The 15,879-nt window shown below is 41.8% G+C and overlaps 1 protein-coding gene across 5 annotated transcripts in view; it reads right to left on the bottom strand.

The window, feature by feature from the left end:
* Positions 1-8,385: 8,385 nt before the first annotated feature.
* MOB3B (MOB kinase activator 3B) overlaps positions 8,386-15,879 on the bottom strand; it is a 221,358-nt gene continuing 213,864 nt past the window's right edge. For 4 of the 5 annotated variants that reach the window (XM_066368293.1, XM_066368295.1, XM_066368296.1 and 1 more), the window contains one exon: positions 8,386-13,499. In XM_066368293.1, coding sequence (XP_066224390.1) covers positions 13,470-13,499 — 30 coding nt within the window. In that variant the 3' untranslated portion in view covers positions 8,386-13,469. The remainder of the gene's footprint in view (positions 13,500-15,879) is intronic. The other variant, XM_066368297.1, reaches the window with a different exon arrangement.

Consider the following 15,879-nt stretch of genomic DNA (forward strand, 5'->3'; position numbering starts at 1 on the left):
GTATAGCATAGTGGTTAGACATTTATATTACTTATGAAATGGTCTCCTGAAGGGTCCTGAATTTTAAAGAACTATCGATATTGTTGATAATAAAATGAGAACAGGCCTTTTTGGTTTTCAAAGTATTACAACATTATATGTTCTTTTGGATAGCTGAAATAAAATGTCCGTTAAAAACTAATCAGAGGCCCTGGCTGACGGCTCAGTGGATAGAACATCAGCCTGGCATTTAGATGTCCCGGGTTTGATTCCGGTCAGGGCACACAAGGGAAATGACTGTTTGCTTTTCCCTTCCTTCCCCTCCCACTTCTCTCCCTCTTCCCTTCCTGCAGCCAGTGGTCCAATTGGTTTGAGTATCCCGGGCACTGAGGATAGCTCAGTTGGTCTGAGCATTGACCTCAGGCACTGAAGATAGCTCAGTTGATTCAAGTATCAGCTCAAAATGGAGGTTGCTGGGTGGATCCCAGTCGGAGTACTTGGAAAAGTCTGCCTCACTCTCTCTCCTCCTCTCATCTAAATAAAAACAAAAACAAAAAACAAAACTAATCAAATACACCTAGATTAAATCCAAATGTCCTGAAAGTTCTAGTTCATGGACTATCTTAACTATAATTCTTCAGAAAAAGTTTTTTTAAACTCATCTTTTGGGTTTTTTTCTTTATAAAATATAAAATATATATTTTATAAAACATTTTTTAAAATTAAACCCATCTGTGTGATCTGACCTCCCGCTTAACTCTTCAGCTACATCGGTGGCACCTGCCACCTCCCTGAGGATTGAATCACAATCTTTTAGCCCCCACACTTCGTCATGCCTCACTTGTTCCTGCCTGAGGTTCTTTCTCTGTGTTACTGCTTTGCTTGGTGTGCTCTTTTCCTGCGATTTGCCTGGCTAACTCCAGATAAACCTGAAGGTATGAGCCTAGTATTCACTCCCCCAGGGAAGCCTTTTCATCATACTCAGGACCAGGTCAAGGTCTTCTGTTCTTATAGTGCCTTGAGTTTATCCTTAGAGGACTTGTCACAATCAGAAAATATATTTTTCCGGGTTTTGTTGTTGTTTCGGGTTTTTTTGCTTTCTGGAAGTCTGCCCTTGCTAAAATATAAGCTCTGTGAGAGGTGTGTATCTTATTTACTGCTGTCTTCCCAGACCCTAGCACATAGGAGGTACTAAAATAATACTATTTTTTTGTGTGTAAGAAGCTCATTAATAAATTTTATAGGATGATTTCTTATAACAACTGATCTTACAAGCTTAAGGCCCAAGTAATTTGGGGACAAAGTTGGGGGTACTGGCAAAAGGCCATCCTAATAAAAACTTAGGTCACGTTGCTGCGGACCTGGCAGGATTGTGCCGTCGGTCCTTCTTCCAGCAGCGGAACAGAGGGAGTCTGAAAATGGACGTGTGGACATGGCTCTAAACCACAGAAGGACATGCCTCTTCCAGTTGTCCTTCTGTACAGTGAGGGCATCAGGAGGGAGAGATTAAGTGACTTAAAATTACAGACACATAGTTTTTTCTTTACACTGACGTCACCCTATGTAACAGGTCTGCAGAACCGAAGAAATCCGGAGAACTCCACCTCTTTTTTTTTTTTTTTTTTTTTGTATTTTTCTGAAGTTGGAAACGGGGAGGCAGTCAGACAGACTCCCACATGCGCCCGACCGGGATTCACCCTGCACACCCACCAGGGGGCGATGGTCTGCCCATCTGGGGGGTTGCTCTGTTGCAACCAGAGCCATTCTAGCGCCTGAGGCAGAGGCCATAGAGCCATCCCCTGCGCCGGGCCAACCTTGCTCCAATGGAGCCTTAGCTGCGGGAGGGGAAGAGAGAGACAGAGAGGAAAGAGAGGGGGAGGGGTGGAGAAGCCGATGGGCGCCTCTCCTGTGTGCCCCGGGTCGGGAATCGAACCCGGGACTCCTGCACGCCAGGCCGACGCTCTACCACTGAGCCAACCGGCCAGGGCCAACTCTGCCTCTTTAAGATGTTATCTGCAGTCCTTTCTCTTATGCTCAGATCCTTTACATGTTACACAAATCCCTCCCAACTCCTCCCTCACAGTTTCCCTCTGCACTGACTTAACTGTACACTTGGTATGTAGGTGCTTTAATATCCTTTGCAAGATTGAAAGAGGTCCTATTGTCAGGGCCACCAGGGGGAGTGCTTGCTCAGCTCAGCCCCACTGAGCCCATACTCCTGCTTTGGTCTTGGCTCACCTCGCTTGTGTGGTGGCAAGTAGGTCAGTATTCTGCAGCCTTCTGTTCTTTTGCTCCATGCCCCGATGACCAATACTCATGCTTCTGATTTAATTCACTTTATAAGTATCTATAACTAAACTCTATGCATTCCCTTCTTCCAACGTAAGGAATGCCCTTCCAAGTTAATGCTGCAGAATAGTTCTGCCAGTTACACCTGGGAAAGCCTAGCTCATCCTTTCCAGCAGCTCCATTCCAGCAGCTCAGAGTGAGCATCTATAATAGCTACTGCAAGGTGCTACATCCCCGGGCCAACACCAGGAGATACAGTAGTTTCCCTTATCCACGTTTTGCTGCCTATAGTTTTAACTAACCGTGGTCAACTGTGGTCCAAAAATATTAAATGGAGAATTCCAGAATAAACAATTCATAAGTTTTAAATTGTGCTTTATTCTGCATAATGTGATATTTTGCAGTGTCCACAGGGGATGTCAACCATCCCTTTGTCCAGCATATCCCCGCTGCATGTGCTACCTGACCATTAGTAGCCTTCTCAGTGACCAGACAGACTGTGGCCGTGTTACAGTGCTTGTGTTCAGGTAACTCTTATTTTACTCAATATTGGCCCCAAAGCTATTCACATACTTTTATTACAGATCATTGTTATAATTGTTTTATTTTGTTATTAGTTATTAGAAATCTCTTACTATACTTAATTTATAAATTATATTAATTATAAGTATTATATATAGAAAAATCATATACTATAGGATTCAATGCTATCCACGGTTTCAGGCATCCACTGAGGGTCCTGGAACAAATCCTCATGGATAAGGGGAGACTACTACACTAGTTTTAACTTCCGGGTAGGAACAAAAGTGTTTTACTGGATAACCGGAAGGTGCGAGTCCCTCTGAATCAAATGTGCACGAGCTCCCCCATACCTGTGACTGCTCTCACCAAGCTGGCAGAGACAGGGCTACCGTAGTCGGTCTGTCTTCCCCACGTGGTGGCCTGCTCAGCAACATCTGCACAGAGACAGTGAGCTCACATTTCCTCCCCTTGGCCCCACCCATTTGGTGATCTTAGCTTTCAGGAGTGTTTTCATCACTCACCTTTTCTCTACTGTAAAAGAAATGTTCATTTCATCTTGTGCAACTTCCTCATCACTGCTTCCCAAGATTCCTTCGTGCTTTTCAGGGAAACTAATTTTATGATTCTGATGGTGAAAGAAGCTTTGTTACCTGGGTTACAGGTGAACTGTCTAAAAGGAGGAATAATTTTTTAATAAATAAAGTGTGTGTGTGGAAAGGGACATAACATAGTAATTAAGAGCATGGGCTCTGGAGACAGAGTGCCTGGGTTTGAACCCTAGCTCCACCACAAACCAGCCGCATGATCTTGAATAAGGAGCTTATGTCTAAACCTCTATTTCCTTATCTGCGAAATGAACTTGATAGCAGTGGTGCCTACCTTCTAAGACTGTGGTGAGGATTGATTCAGATAAGCCAAGTAAAACACTTAGCACAATGACTAGCACTAAATGAGAACGGGAACTCACTCGAGCAAGTTCACCACTGTCCTCAGTTTGCAACCGATTACACATCCCCAACAGATTACAGAACAGTCATGGCCACCAATACTTACCTCCATGGACAGTTTTGAGACTGAAATGGGAGAAGATACGTCAAGTATGAAGCACAGTGCTTTGCACGAAGTAAATTCTCAATGAATAAATTCCCAGAAATTCTTTCCCCTTAAGTGCCTTCCTAACATCCCCGCAAGCCCTTGACACTCGTATACTGTCTTTTCCAGTACAGTAACTCAGGAACCTGGGAGAAGCAGAAGGAAGGTCATTTTAAAATTACCTCATTTATTTTTCCTTCCTCATGGCAATAAACGAGGACTTTGAGTACCTTCCTTTCACATTTCTCTGTTCAAGTCACCCAGAACTTTTTGCAGTCACTTAGGACAGATAATGCAAATTTCAATTAAATAGCATGAGCCCAAGGGTAGCACAATCATTGTGGTGAATGCAAACAGACAACACGGCAACAGTTTGCAGCTCTTAAGAACTGTCTGGATTTGCTTTTTTTCCCCTTTCTTTCTTTTCTTTCATACTGACAAGTGCACAGAGTTTTGCTGAATTCATTGTTCAGATAATTCCTTGCCAGTACCTAATATCAAAGACATATTATATGTTGTCTGCACAAACTCAAGAAGCTTGTGCTAAGAGTGGAAATGTACTAAAAATTGTTCCTGGGGTTATAAAATGGGACCTGTGTTTTGAATGAATTTTCTTTAACTTCTATGGTTCAATAGTATCTGCACCTAATAGTTTACTATTAAAAAAACAACAATCCAACAACACTCCTACCTATTTTTCTTTTAACAAATGCCACCTCCTTCTGTAGTATATGTTCTGTAGCATAATCATTTCTTTTTTTTCTCTTCTTTTGCAAGGAGAAGAGGGGAGATAGACAGATTCCCACATGTGGCTCAACCAGGATCCATCTGGCAACCTCATCTGGAGCCAATGTTCTGTCCATCTGGGGCCATGCTCACAACCAAGCTATTTTTAGTGCCTAAGGTGGAGGCTCCACGGAGCCATCCTCAGTGCCCAGGCCAATGCACTACAACAAAGTGAGCCATGGCTGCAGGAGGAGAAGAGAAAGGGGGAGAAGGGGAAGGGGTGAGAAAGCAGATAGTTGCTTTTCCTGTGTTCCCTGACCAGGAATCAAACCTGGGACATCAACATACCGGGCGGATGCTCTACCACTAAGCCAACCACCCAGAGTTAATTCTTCTTCCCTCTCTCCTTCCTCTTTTCCTTCCCTTCCCTTCCCTTCTTTCCGTCCTTCCTTCTTTCTTGAATTTTTGGTGTGACACTGGTTAACATAATTATACAGGTTTCAGGTGCCCAGTTCTACAACAGGTAGTTCAGTCATTTTGGGGACAATAACATGAAGCCCTAGGAATAAGAAGGTAAAAGCCATTTACTTCATCACAGCATATTTATTTCATCTGCCTTGAAGCACAGACTGGCATTATGTCCTGACATGTTCAGATCTCCCAACGGAACCGGGAACCAGAGAACATTCACGGTCTGCATAACTCCTGGTGACGTGAAAGGAAGCTGCCGCAATAAGATGGGTGGAACAGACTCTGCTTTTACAATGTAATGTGGTTCCTGTACATTTCTACATTTAGTTTACAGAATATATGTGTTCATAAATTTCACAGCTCCATGTGGCTCTAGCCTCTCAGTTACGTATTTCTAATTGTTCATGTACCTACATATTTTATATTATAGTATTATAGCCGAGGAATTAATGCCTGTTAATTTCTTTAGCAGAGAAGGAAAATTAGTGAAAAATTAACTGTGATAGTTCTGCAAACCTCTTATTGTTAAAGCTAAGATCTTCTGCTTTGGGTGTTTCTATTTATTAATTTTTTTTGAGAGAGAGAGAGAGGGAAAAGGGGAAAGAAAGAGAGAGAGAAAGGGAAGCAGCAACTTGCTATTCCATGTAGTTGTTCCCTTTGATTGATTCTCATATGTGCCCAGACAGGGGCTCAAGCTGGCAACCCCAGGATGAAACCGGGGACTGTGGTGCTCGAGGACAACGCTCTATTCCCTATGCCACCAGCCAGAGCCAGCATATTAATTCTTAAAAGTCTGCTTGTTTTCTTATATGTATGAAAAAATTGCATGCTTTTTTTCCCTCTCACTTTACAGCAAAGAATAAGACCTAAAAATTCTTATATATTCTAGTAGTTACTTGTAAGGACACACTGCTCTCACCCTGGCTGAATCTTCCTGGACTTTCCGATTGTCTTCCTTTCTCCTTCCCACTCAGGATCCCCACCTTGGCCTCTGTCATTCTCACACCACTCCACAGCACTCAACAGTCCCTGTCAGATCTGTTGTCCCAGCTCATCTCTGGCCTAGGGTCCACTTTTTACTTTTGAGTGCACATCTTGTAAATAGAAATAAATACTTTATGATCTCTGATGGACTGATCACAGAAGCACTAATATAAGAACATTGAAAATACCCAGGAAAGAGAATGAAGGCTGGATTGCTATACCACATAGAGCCCATGTCCACAGAAAGGGTAGTAGTAATGGGAAAGAGCCCAATGCCTAGTGGGTGAAGGTGATTCTCACAGCTAAGAGTATGAGTTCTGAGCCCATTTGTGTGGTGTTAAATCCAGCTCCATCTCTTTCTTGCTTGTGACCTTGGGCAAATTATATACTTAAGTACTGCTGACCATAAAATGGGGATACACATGGATAACCAACCTCATGGAGTTGTCATGAGCATTAGATGAGATTATCCACGTAAAAAGCTTAGAGTATACTTAATCTGTAGTATGCACTCATTGAAATTGATATTATCATTATTATATATTGCTTTTAATTAATCTTTCTGATAGCAGACCTTAATTAAGTTCCTACCTGCTATTCATTCATTCATTCATTCATGAAAGGTTTATTGAGCATCTACTGTGTGCCAGACATTCTCTTCTAGATGCTTGGGACACATTAATAAAGAAAACAGACAAATCCCCAATATCATGAAGTTTATATTTCTAGTAGAAAGAGACAGACAATAAATAATAGCTTAATAAATAAATAAATTATATAATATAAATGCTAGGGGAAAAAGAAAATTTGAGCAAAGAGGGATTGTGAGTCTTGTGGCAAGTACAATCAGCAGAAATCATATTGAGAAAGAGACACTTAAACAAAGACTTTGGCCTGACCTGTGGTGGTGTAGTGGATAAAGCGTCGACCTGGAACACTGAGGTTGCCGGTTCGAAACCCTGCACTTGTCTGGTCAAGGCACATATGGGAGTTGATGCTTCCTGCTCCTCTCTTTCTCTCTCTCTCTCTCCTCTCTAAAAAAATGAATAAAATAAAAAAAATTTAACCCCACCCCCCCAAAAAAAAACCCCCACAAAGACTTCGAGGAGAAGTAGTCATGAGACTATCTGGAGGAAGAGCATCCAGGCAGGGGAACAGCCAATGCAAAGGCCATAAACATGAGTGCGTCTAGTGTGTGTGAGACCAGTAAGGGGCTGGGAGTTGGGAGCACTGGAATGAAGGACTAAAGGGAGAGCTCAGGTTTTTAATCTGAGTGTAAACAGTACCATTGCAGGGTTTTGAGCAGAGAGGGGGCTATGTTCTCATCCACAGATAGGGCAGCGGTGGGCAGACCAGTTCCTCATTTCCAGCCAATGTCAAAAAGCTCAGCATCTTTCCCAAGGTTTTGCTTTCACCACAGACTCTTGTGGGCCAAACATCCCTGTTGTACCTCCATGTGGTTATACTTTTGATTAAGACAAGCCCTGAGTAAAATAATTAAATAAACAAGTCACAGTTTATGAATTTTCTAAATGCTGTTGCTTCTTGTGAGAGTCAGTCAGCATGTAGCTTGTAGCAACCCCAAATGCGTCATTGTAGAGACATATATATGTACTGTCTCGGAGAACAGTTATCCATAATATTGTTTCTCAGTGAATAAACATAGGTTTTGGTTGCTACTTTTTCCCTCTATGTTTTATATATTTTCTTGAAAATACTTAGCTTTTTACCCTTTGTTGATTTGATAATATATGAGATCATGTTTCAATCATATGATATGATTTCCTCTGGAGCAGATGTTTAACTTAATCGAGTATGCAGTAATACACTTAGAAACTCAATCAAAGTTTAGCTAGATTGAATTAAATTTCCTCATTTAGTTATTAATCTATTAAGTACTGAAAATTTTTTATTGGTTTATGTCATCATGAAAATTCAGATGATAAATGCTGTATTAAAATAATGACAAGTTTCAATCAAAATAAAGTATTATGCTATAACCTACTTCACAATGAAGAAGAAAAGTCAGATAAAATATTGAATATATTATTGTAAAAAATATATATATATATTATTGTTATAGTAAATGACACTACCATTGCTTTTCGATAATATTTCTATATAATTTTGGTCAATGTGGCATTAAGTTTGCTTGGAAGCAGAGCTGAGATTTAGGATAATTGAAATATTAAACAGACTTAATAATCAGCTTAACGTTTATGGGAAGTACATTTCTTATGGTAGGACCAATTTTTGCTGCTCCAGGACCACGGCAAGATGAGGAAATAAATTGAGCACACACACACAGGAAAAGACAATTGATTATGGTTATGTGTCTTTTATTTGCAACATTTGAATTCCTAAGCTCACATAAAATTGATTTCATAAATGATCTTTAGTTTTATCTTGCTCTTCTAGTTGATTTAATTGTATTAGTACATCTTATAGTCAAATACTTAATTTAATCACAAATGGAACTAAGAAATATGGTAATCATTTTCTGATGCAATTAGAAAAGATACTGGAAAACTTTGAAATTAGAACACTAAACACTAGTAACACAGCTTAATTGTCATATTAGAACTGGGCTCTTCTCTCTAAAAGTTACAAAAATTCTTTTCTACTTGTTGAAAACTTCTTAGCCAGAATTAATAACTGCTCAGAAAGACACAGCCTGTTATAAAAATTATTTTTGTTGTTGTCGATATATTTTTTTAAAAGCAGTAAAATTGTTTGCAAAGCACACTTTGTTTGGCTAATTCTAAGAGTGAATCACCTATTTCATCAGGGACCAAAATGATTCAAGAACAAATGACAACAGTATTATCTAAGTGACATAGCTGACCCCTTTTAGTGATTTTGCCTTTGCATACATTTCTCTAAGATACAGTCATGCTCTTCCTATGACATTTCTTTTCCCCCAGTGTGATGCCCAAGCAGTGTGGATGTGATGTCAGGTTAGAGACCACAGTAAGTGCTGTGCTTCCATCCATGACCAGAATGGAAGATTGGCATACATCACCACAAAAAGATAAGAAGAACTCTACCAAGTCCCTTAATACTCTACCAATTAAAGAGGTGTTAACAACAAATAAAATAGACTAATCTTATGAGGAATGTTAAAAGTAGCAAGGAAGAAAACTTGAGAAGATAAATCAAAATGGTTGAATACAATCTAGATAAGACTTTAGTGTCGGCAAATATATTCAATAATAAAAAGATGTATAAATATGTAAAAGTCAAGTCAGGATTTAGTAAAGACATGACATCATTCATAGAAAACATGCAGTCATTTTTTTACATGTTCACTGTTGGTTACATCCTAATGCACAGCGACACAGAGAGCTTTAGGAAAGTTGCAAGTTGAGCTCCAGAAAAGTTGACCTTCTTAGCAAAAGGGACAAGATTCCCAAGAGAATTTTGCTGATGGGATAATGCTAATGAAAAAAAGGTTGAAGGGCAATTGGTAACAATCTTCAAATATTTAATGGGTATGCAAATAAAGCTCATGTTTATTATGCTTTTATTTATTCTATATAGTCTTTGGATCTTTCTTAATGTAGGACTCTAAAATGGTAAACTGAAACTCAAACATAATAGTTTGGCTCAAGTTGAATGGAAGAATTTCAGATGTTGTAAAGTGTTACACTGAAGGATGCTATAGAATTCCTATGCCTGAACATTTTTGAGAATAGAGTCGGTTTCTCAACTGAAATGCTAATGTTTGGGAGGGTAGAAGAAACGAATTAAGAAATCTCTCAAAGTTGAGTCCATTAATCCTGTCCCTCAGATATGAGAAAACACTCCAGGAAGAAAAAAAACAAGCACACTGGAAGCAGAATCTAACTTTAGATGAGTACATCTTAACCTATTTTCTTTCCATTGTTATCCTCCTAAGGAGTATTTTTAGACCTTTTATTCAAAATCCCCATGAAATTTTAATGCCACCTATATACTTTATATCTGTGTATGTACCTTGTCCATTTGGAGGGCCATGACCCATTGTAACATTTATACCACCTCGTTAATTTTTGTGCTCTTAGGTACAAAATGCCTCCTCTTCAATGAAAACGCATGGTCTCTAAAATAAACAGGAGTCTGAATGGGACATCATTGAGGATGGGAGAAAAAAAAGTTACATATATTTGAACTCTGGCTACAGGGACCATACAAATTCTCATGAGCCAGCATACTCATATATATTGCCTGCACAGGGAATATTTGACTTCCCATTACCTCTGTTACATTGAAAGTGATGAATTCTTGGTCACTGCTCTATCTTCTAACTGCAATGGTTGAAATTTTTGGACAGCCTCATCTCTTTGAGAACAGTGAGAAAGGAATGCACATATGCACTGTCTCACACACTGTACGATGCGTGTGTACTGAGTTTCAGAGCTCCATAACAAATTACAAACATTATAATGAATGGGTCTAGCAGATAACACCTGAAGCCACTGATCAAGCTTAACATCATAAGAGAGACAACTAGATATTTTATGCTTCCTGATGTAATGCAATAGGAAAGAAACAACATCATGTATGTAGTATTCTTGCTAAAAATGTTTAACCTGAATCTAATAATGAGGAAAGAATCAGAAAAAAACTCCAGATTGTGAGATAGTCTACAAACAAACCAGCCTGACAGCCTGAACTTTTAATGATAGTGTCATGAAGGACACACAACACACACACACACACACACACACACACACACACACACACACACGGAGAACTCTTCCATTAACTAAAGAGAATGACAACTAAATGCAATATGTGATTCTTAATTGGATTCTAGATTTAAAACAAAATCTATAAACATTTTTGGGGCAGTTAATTAACTATTTTAAAGTTTTATGATGTCTGCAATGTATTTTGAAATGGTCCATCAGTAAGAATGTATATTTATGGAGAGGGAAAGAAATAGAAAAATGCTAACAATTAGAAGATGTTAACAATTGATGCATGTAAATGAAGGGTATATGGATGTTCACTGTAATCCTTCCTGTTGGGAATTTCTCAAAAAGAAATAATAATGGTTACGAGTATAATTCAACTAAAAAAATAGTGGAAAATGAAGGAGAACCAGCCAGGTTCAGAGGAAGAAGCAAGACATTAGTCTTGGCCCCAAAGGGCCAGCGGTACCTGAGGGGCTGCCCAGAACTCAGACTCTCCGTTTGCAATGTGATACACTTATGATGTAGTTGGGCTGGAGAATTTTTTAAGACAAGAAACTCTTTTCATGATTGTCTTTAGAATTTGCCAAACAAGATTCTGTGGGAATAAAAATACTCTATAATTAAAAAATAAGAATAGTGTGCCAGAACTTATCCTAGAGGAGTTGATTAGTACAATTAGCAATATAACCAGGACAAAGCTGTGCCAAGAAGTTTAAAATATTTGGGTTTTTAAACTGAATGGAAATTTCATATGCACAAATAGTTAATGGAAATAACCTTAAAAAGAATTAATTACAAATGTCTTCAGAGTCCAGCATCCTATTTGGAATGCAGGAACATAACCAGTTTTTAATGCAAAACCCCTGCACAGCGCTTCCAAGATCCTCCAGGGTCCGGGCTCCCTGAGGTCACCCTCTGCCCCATGCTCGGCCTTCTGTGGTCCTTACTGAGTATGCAGGGGCTTTTATTTCTGTTTCTCTGGATCCTTAGAACAGTCAGATAGTCTTTTAGCCAAAAATAATGCTAAAAAATATCTTTGCCTATCTTGTCAAAATAAAGGAGAGGGGGTGGCAGTGTTTGTTGTTGACCAGAGCACAACAATATGGAGAGAGGTAGCAGCATTTGTATTCCACAAGACACATCGATGAGATGCAAAGCAAGGGTTGGCTTGTTGGGCGAGGTCAACGCAGAATGCCACCATGCCCAGATATCAGCCCTTTCTTTGTTTAGACAAAGAAAGAGCTCATGCTTCTAGCTCTCGTGGCCACCACAGATGGCTTTAATATAGTATGTACAATGAAACGAACTCAGAGTTGCTTAGTTAATCTTTAATCGGTATTATATTAAAATGCACTGATACATTCTTACCTACTTCCCTCCACCAACTGCCATGTTGTCATATTCAAACAATTACTGGAAGTATGAATACCACCTAGTCATGGGCCACCACAGATTTGTGAATGAATCAGAGAAGGCAACATGTGTACAAGCAAAGCTCACCCAGGTTTCAACAGGCGGGGAGTGGGCAGAGCACGTTATTCTGTCCACTGGAACAGAAAACTTGGGAAGGACGGAAGAAGGAAGTTACCTCCAGCTCCACGGTTACCTTGGCAACTGTGGCACATCTTTGGGGCAGAAATTAATGTTATGCCATAATAAAGTATGGCCGAGGAGGGGAGAGTGTGGAGGAAGAGGAAGAAAACACTGGCTGGATTGAGGAGCTTGGAGGGCCAGCTGGGAAGGTTACAAACAAGTCAGAGCCCCAGGAGTTTGAGCTCCGTGTACCAGCAACCAATGCTACTTTTGTTCTCTGTCACTGAAACTGTAGTATTATGCGGAGACAGCCAAGACTCCCTACCCCTTAATAAAGAACAAACACTGCACTAATCTGGCTCAGGGCTTCTGCTGATCATCCTTGGTTATTTATAACTTCCTTTTATTTTTCTCTTCTGGGAAACAGGAAAAAATATCTTGAACTGGAAGAAACAACGAATGGTGTGGTTATCAAAAATAAAAACACATTCAGTTCAGGTCTAACTGGTAACTCGTTAGCCTTTCATGGGAAACCAGTCTCTTCCCTGTCGTTGAAGTGTGCAAACCCTGTTGGGGGCAGAGATGAGCCACCCCACGGAGCGTCCCTGATAAAACTGCCTGTTAGCAACACAGTGCCCATGCTGCTGGTGGGGTCTCAGGTCTCTCCCGGCTCCTCAGCCCTGTGCGAAGTCAGGCCTCAGGATCAGGGCAGTTTTCTGGGGCCCAAAAGGAAGGCTTGTTGTAGAAAAAGTTGCTGTGTGTCCAGTTTCAAAATGCAGTCGGCATGTAGAAAACACACCCAGAAAGGTCGGCCAGCTGACAAGACAGGTCGATGGAAAAGTACAAACAGTGTCTCAGTCTCAAAACCTGAATTCCGGTGATGCGTGGGTGAGGTCCCAGGCAGAAGAACTGCGACTCACTGAGGAGGCTTCCTCCAGAGCCAGGAGTGGGGGTGGTCCTTCTCTCACGCTGTGGTCGGCCAGGTCCACAGGTCGTGGCTAGCAGCACTCAGGGTGGAGAGCACAGGAAGTGAGGCGGGAACATCTCAGGAGTCACCCCACCCCACCCCCTGTCCCCACCTCGTTGTTCCTGGAAGTCCATGCACCATTTCAGCCAGCGAGGTCTCCCTCCTGCCCACCTGGGACTCCAGGAGCACACAGCTTTCCTCTTTCTTCCGAAGGGTCAGATGGGGCGTTAGTGACACATCCTGCTCGTCATCTCTTTCTGGAAAGCAGGGGGAGAAGGATGGTTAGGGAAAACCGAACACAGAGCAGTGACTTGTTGAAGGATTCTGACAATACCCTTGTGTCCTCTGCAGCCTTAGACAAGAAACTGCAGGCATGGCCCAGGAGTAAGGCTTAGCTTGCAGATGCCTTCTTGTTGGCTTTATTATTATTAATTATTATTATTATTATTATTATTATTAAATCAAAGCAATGTTTCAAAACATGACTACATTGCTGGAAATCCAGGTCACTTGCTTTTTCTGAAATATTGCAAGATCTGAAGGCACTGGGCAGCTGAGCTAAACAGCTGCTCTCTTCGGATGGAGAACGTGCTCTCCAGTTTACCCCATCACTTCCAGTTGTCTTGCTAACAGGTGCCAAGTATCACTAACAGGTTGATAGGATCGTTGGATTTAGACTGCTGTATTTCTTAGAGAATAGGTTCTCTTTACCTAAGTTTCCATCAAAGATAAAAAACTGCTGCCTGGCCTGTGGTGGCGCAGTGGATATAGTGTCAACCTGGAATGCTGAGGTTACTGGTTTGAAACCTTAGGCTTGCCCAGTCAAGGCATATACGGGAAGCAACTAATACGAGTTGATGTTTCCTGCTTCTGCCCCTTCTTTCTCTCTATCCCTCTCAAAATCAACAAATCTCTCTCTCTAAAAATCAATCAATCAATTCTAAAAAAGAAAATAATGAAGGACAGCTTAAGTTGGTATAAGTTAAGAAAAGCGTGAGGGAAGACATTTCTTTTTTTTTTTTTTTTTTCCATTTTTCTGAAGCTGGAAACAGGGAGAGACAGTCAGACAGACTCCCGCATGCGCCCGACCGGGATCCACCCGGCACGCCCACCATGGGGCGACGCTCTGCCCACCAGGGGGCGATGCTCTGCCCATCCTGGGCGTCGCCATGTTGCGACCAGAGCCACTCTAGCGCCTGGGGCAGAGGCCAAGGAGCCATCCCCAGCGCCCGGGCCATGTTTGCTCCAATGGAGACTTGGCTGTGGGAGGGGAAGAGAGAGACAGAGAGGAAAGCGCGGCGGAGGGGTGGAGAAGCAAATGGGCGCTTCTCCTGTGTGCCCTGGCCGGGAATCGAACCCGGGTCCTCCGCACGCTAGGCCGACGCTCTACCGCTGAGAAGACATTTCTTGATAGAAGTGGAGAACACACCAACGGGTTTGACATGCAACCAACCAGCTTGCCTTTCACCCAGCTACCACTGCCTGGCTCTGAGAGCATTTTCAGGTCCTACGTATGCCACCTGTTCTCTCTCTCCGGGTCTCTTCACAGTCTGAGACTCTTGCCTGTGGACTGCTCCTGCCACATCCTGCCCTCTTTCCTTGGCTAATTGCCATTCATTTTCCCAATCAGGCAAGAGACCTTTCACCTACCTCATAGGCAGAACTTCAAACACCTATGCACTGTGAAGCTAGCCACACCCTCCACTTGTGCCTACCTGCATCTTGCAAGCAATGAGTTGGTATGTACTCTGTGTGTGTGCGCATGGACTGTGGGCATATCTGTCAGCCCTACTCCACTGTGAGCTACAACATCTGCTTTCACCATGCATCCCTCACCCTTCACAGTCCATGAAACAGGGTAGAAGCTCCTCTTTCCTCATCAAGAATAGCTGGAAAGCAGGGTGGAATGAGCCCCACCCCATGCAGCATCTGGGAGGACACATTTAATGTCATTTCTCTTAGATGAATGATCTGTGTCCAAGTTCCACCTGAAGAACTGATGCCAGCTGCCACAGCTCTTGCACATGGACCCTGGATCAACCCAGCCTATAAACAAGGAACACCTGAGCTTGACCATGGAGAGCCCAGGTACTCAGAGACTCTTAGAAAAATACCAGTGTGGCTCTGGCTGGCTTGCTCAGTGGATAGAGCGTTGGCTAGGCATGTAAACATCCCAGGTTTGATTTCTGTCAGGGCACACAAGAGAAGCTACCAGCTGCTTTTCAACCCCTCTCATTCTCCCTTCTCTTCTTCATCTCCTCCCGCAGTCAGTGGCTCTACTGGTTCAAGCGTTGCCCCAGGCGCTGAGGCTAGCTCAGTTGGTCTGAGCATATCAGCCTCAGGCACTAAAAATAGCTGAGCTGATTCTACCATTGGCCCCAGATGGGGGTTGCTTGGTGAATCCTGGATGGGGCTCATGCAAGAGTCTGTTTCACTTTCTCCCTTCTTCTCACTTAAAAAAAGAAAAAGAAAACATACTAGTGTGCTGATTAAAGAAATGACAGAACATATGTGGAAGAATTTATGCAATTTTGCACCCCTAGTATTAATACAGACAAGTACATATAGATACATATATTGAAAAATTAAGTGAGCATTTACTTAAAAATGAACTGGAGAAGAGGGCTCTAGGGGAGG

Source organism: Saccopteryx leptura, chromosome 2 (genome assembly GCF_036850995.1).
Source record: "Saccopteryx leptura isolate mSacLep1 chromosome 2, mSacLep1_pri_phased_curated, whole genome shotgun sequence".
Classification (NCBI taxonomy): domain Eukaryota; kingdom Metazoa; phylum Chordata; class Mammalia; order Chiroptera; family Emballonuridae; genus Saccopteryx; species Saccopteryx leptura.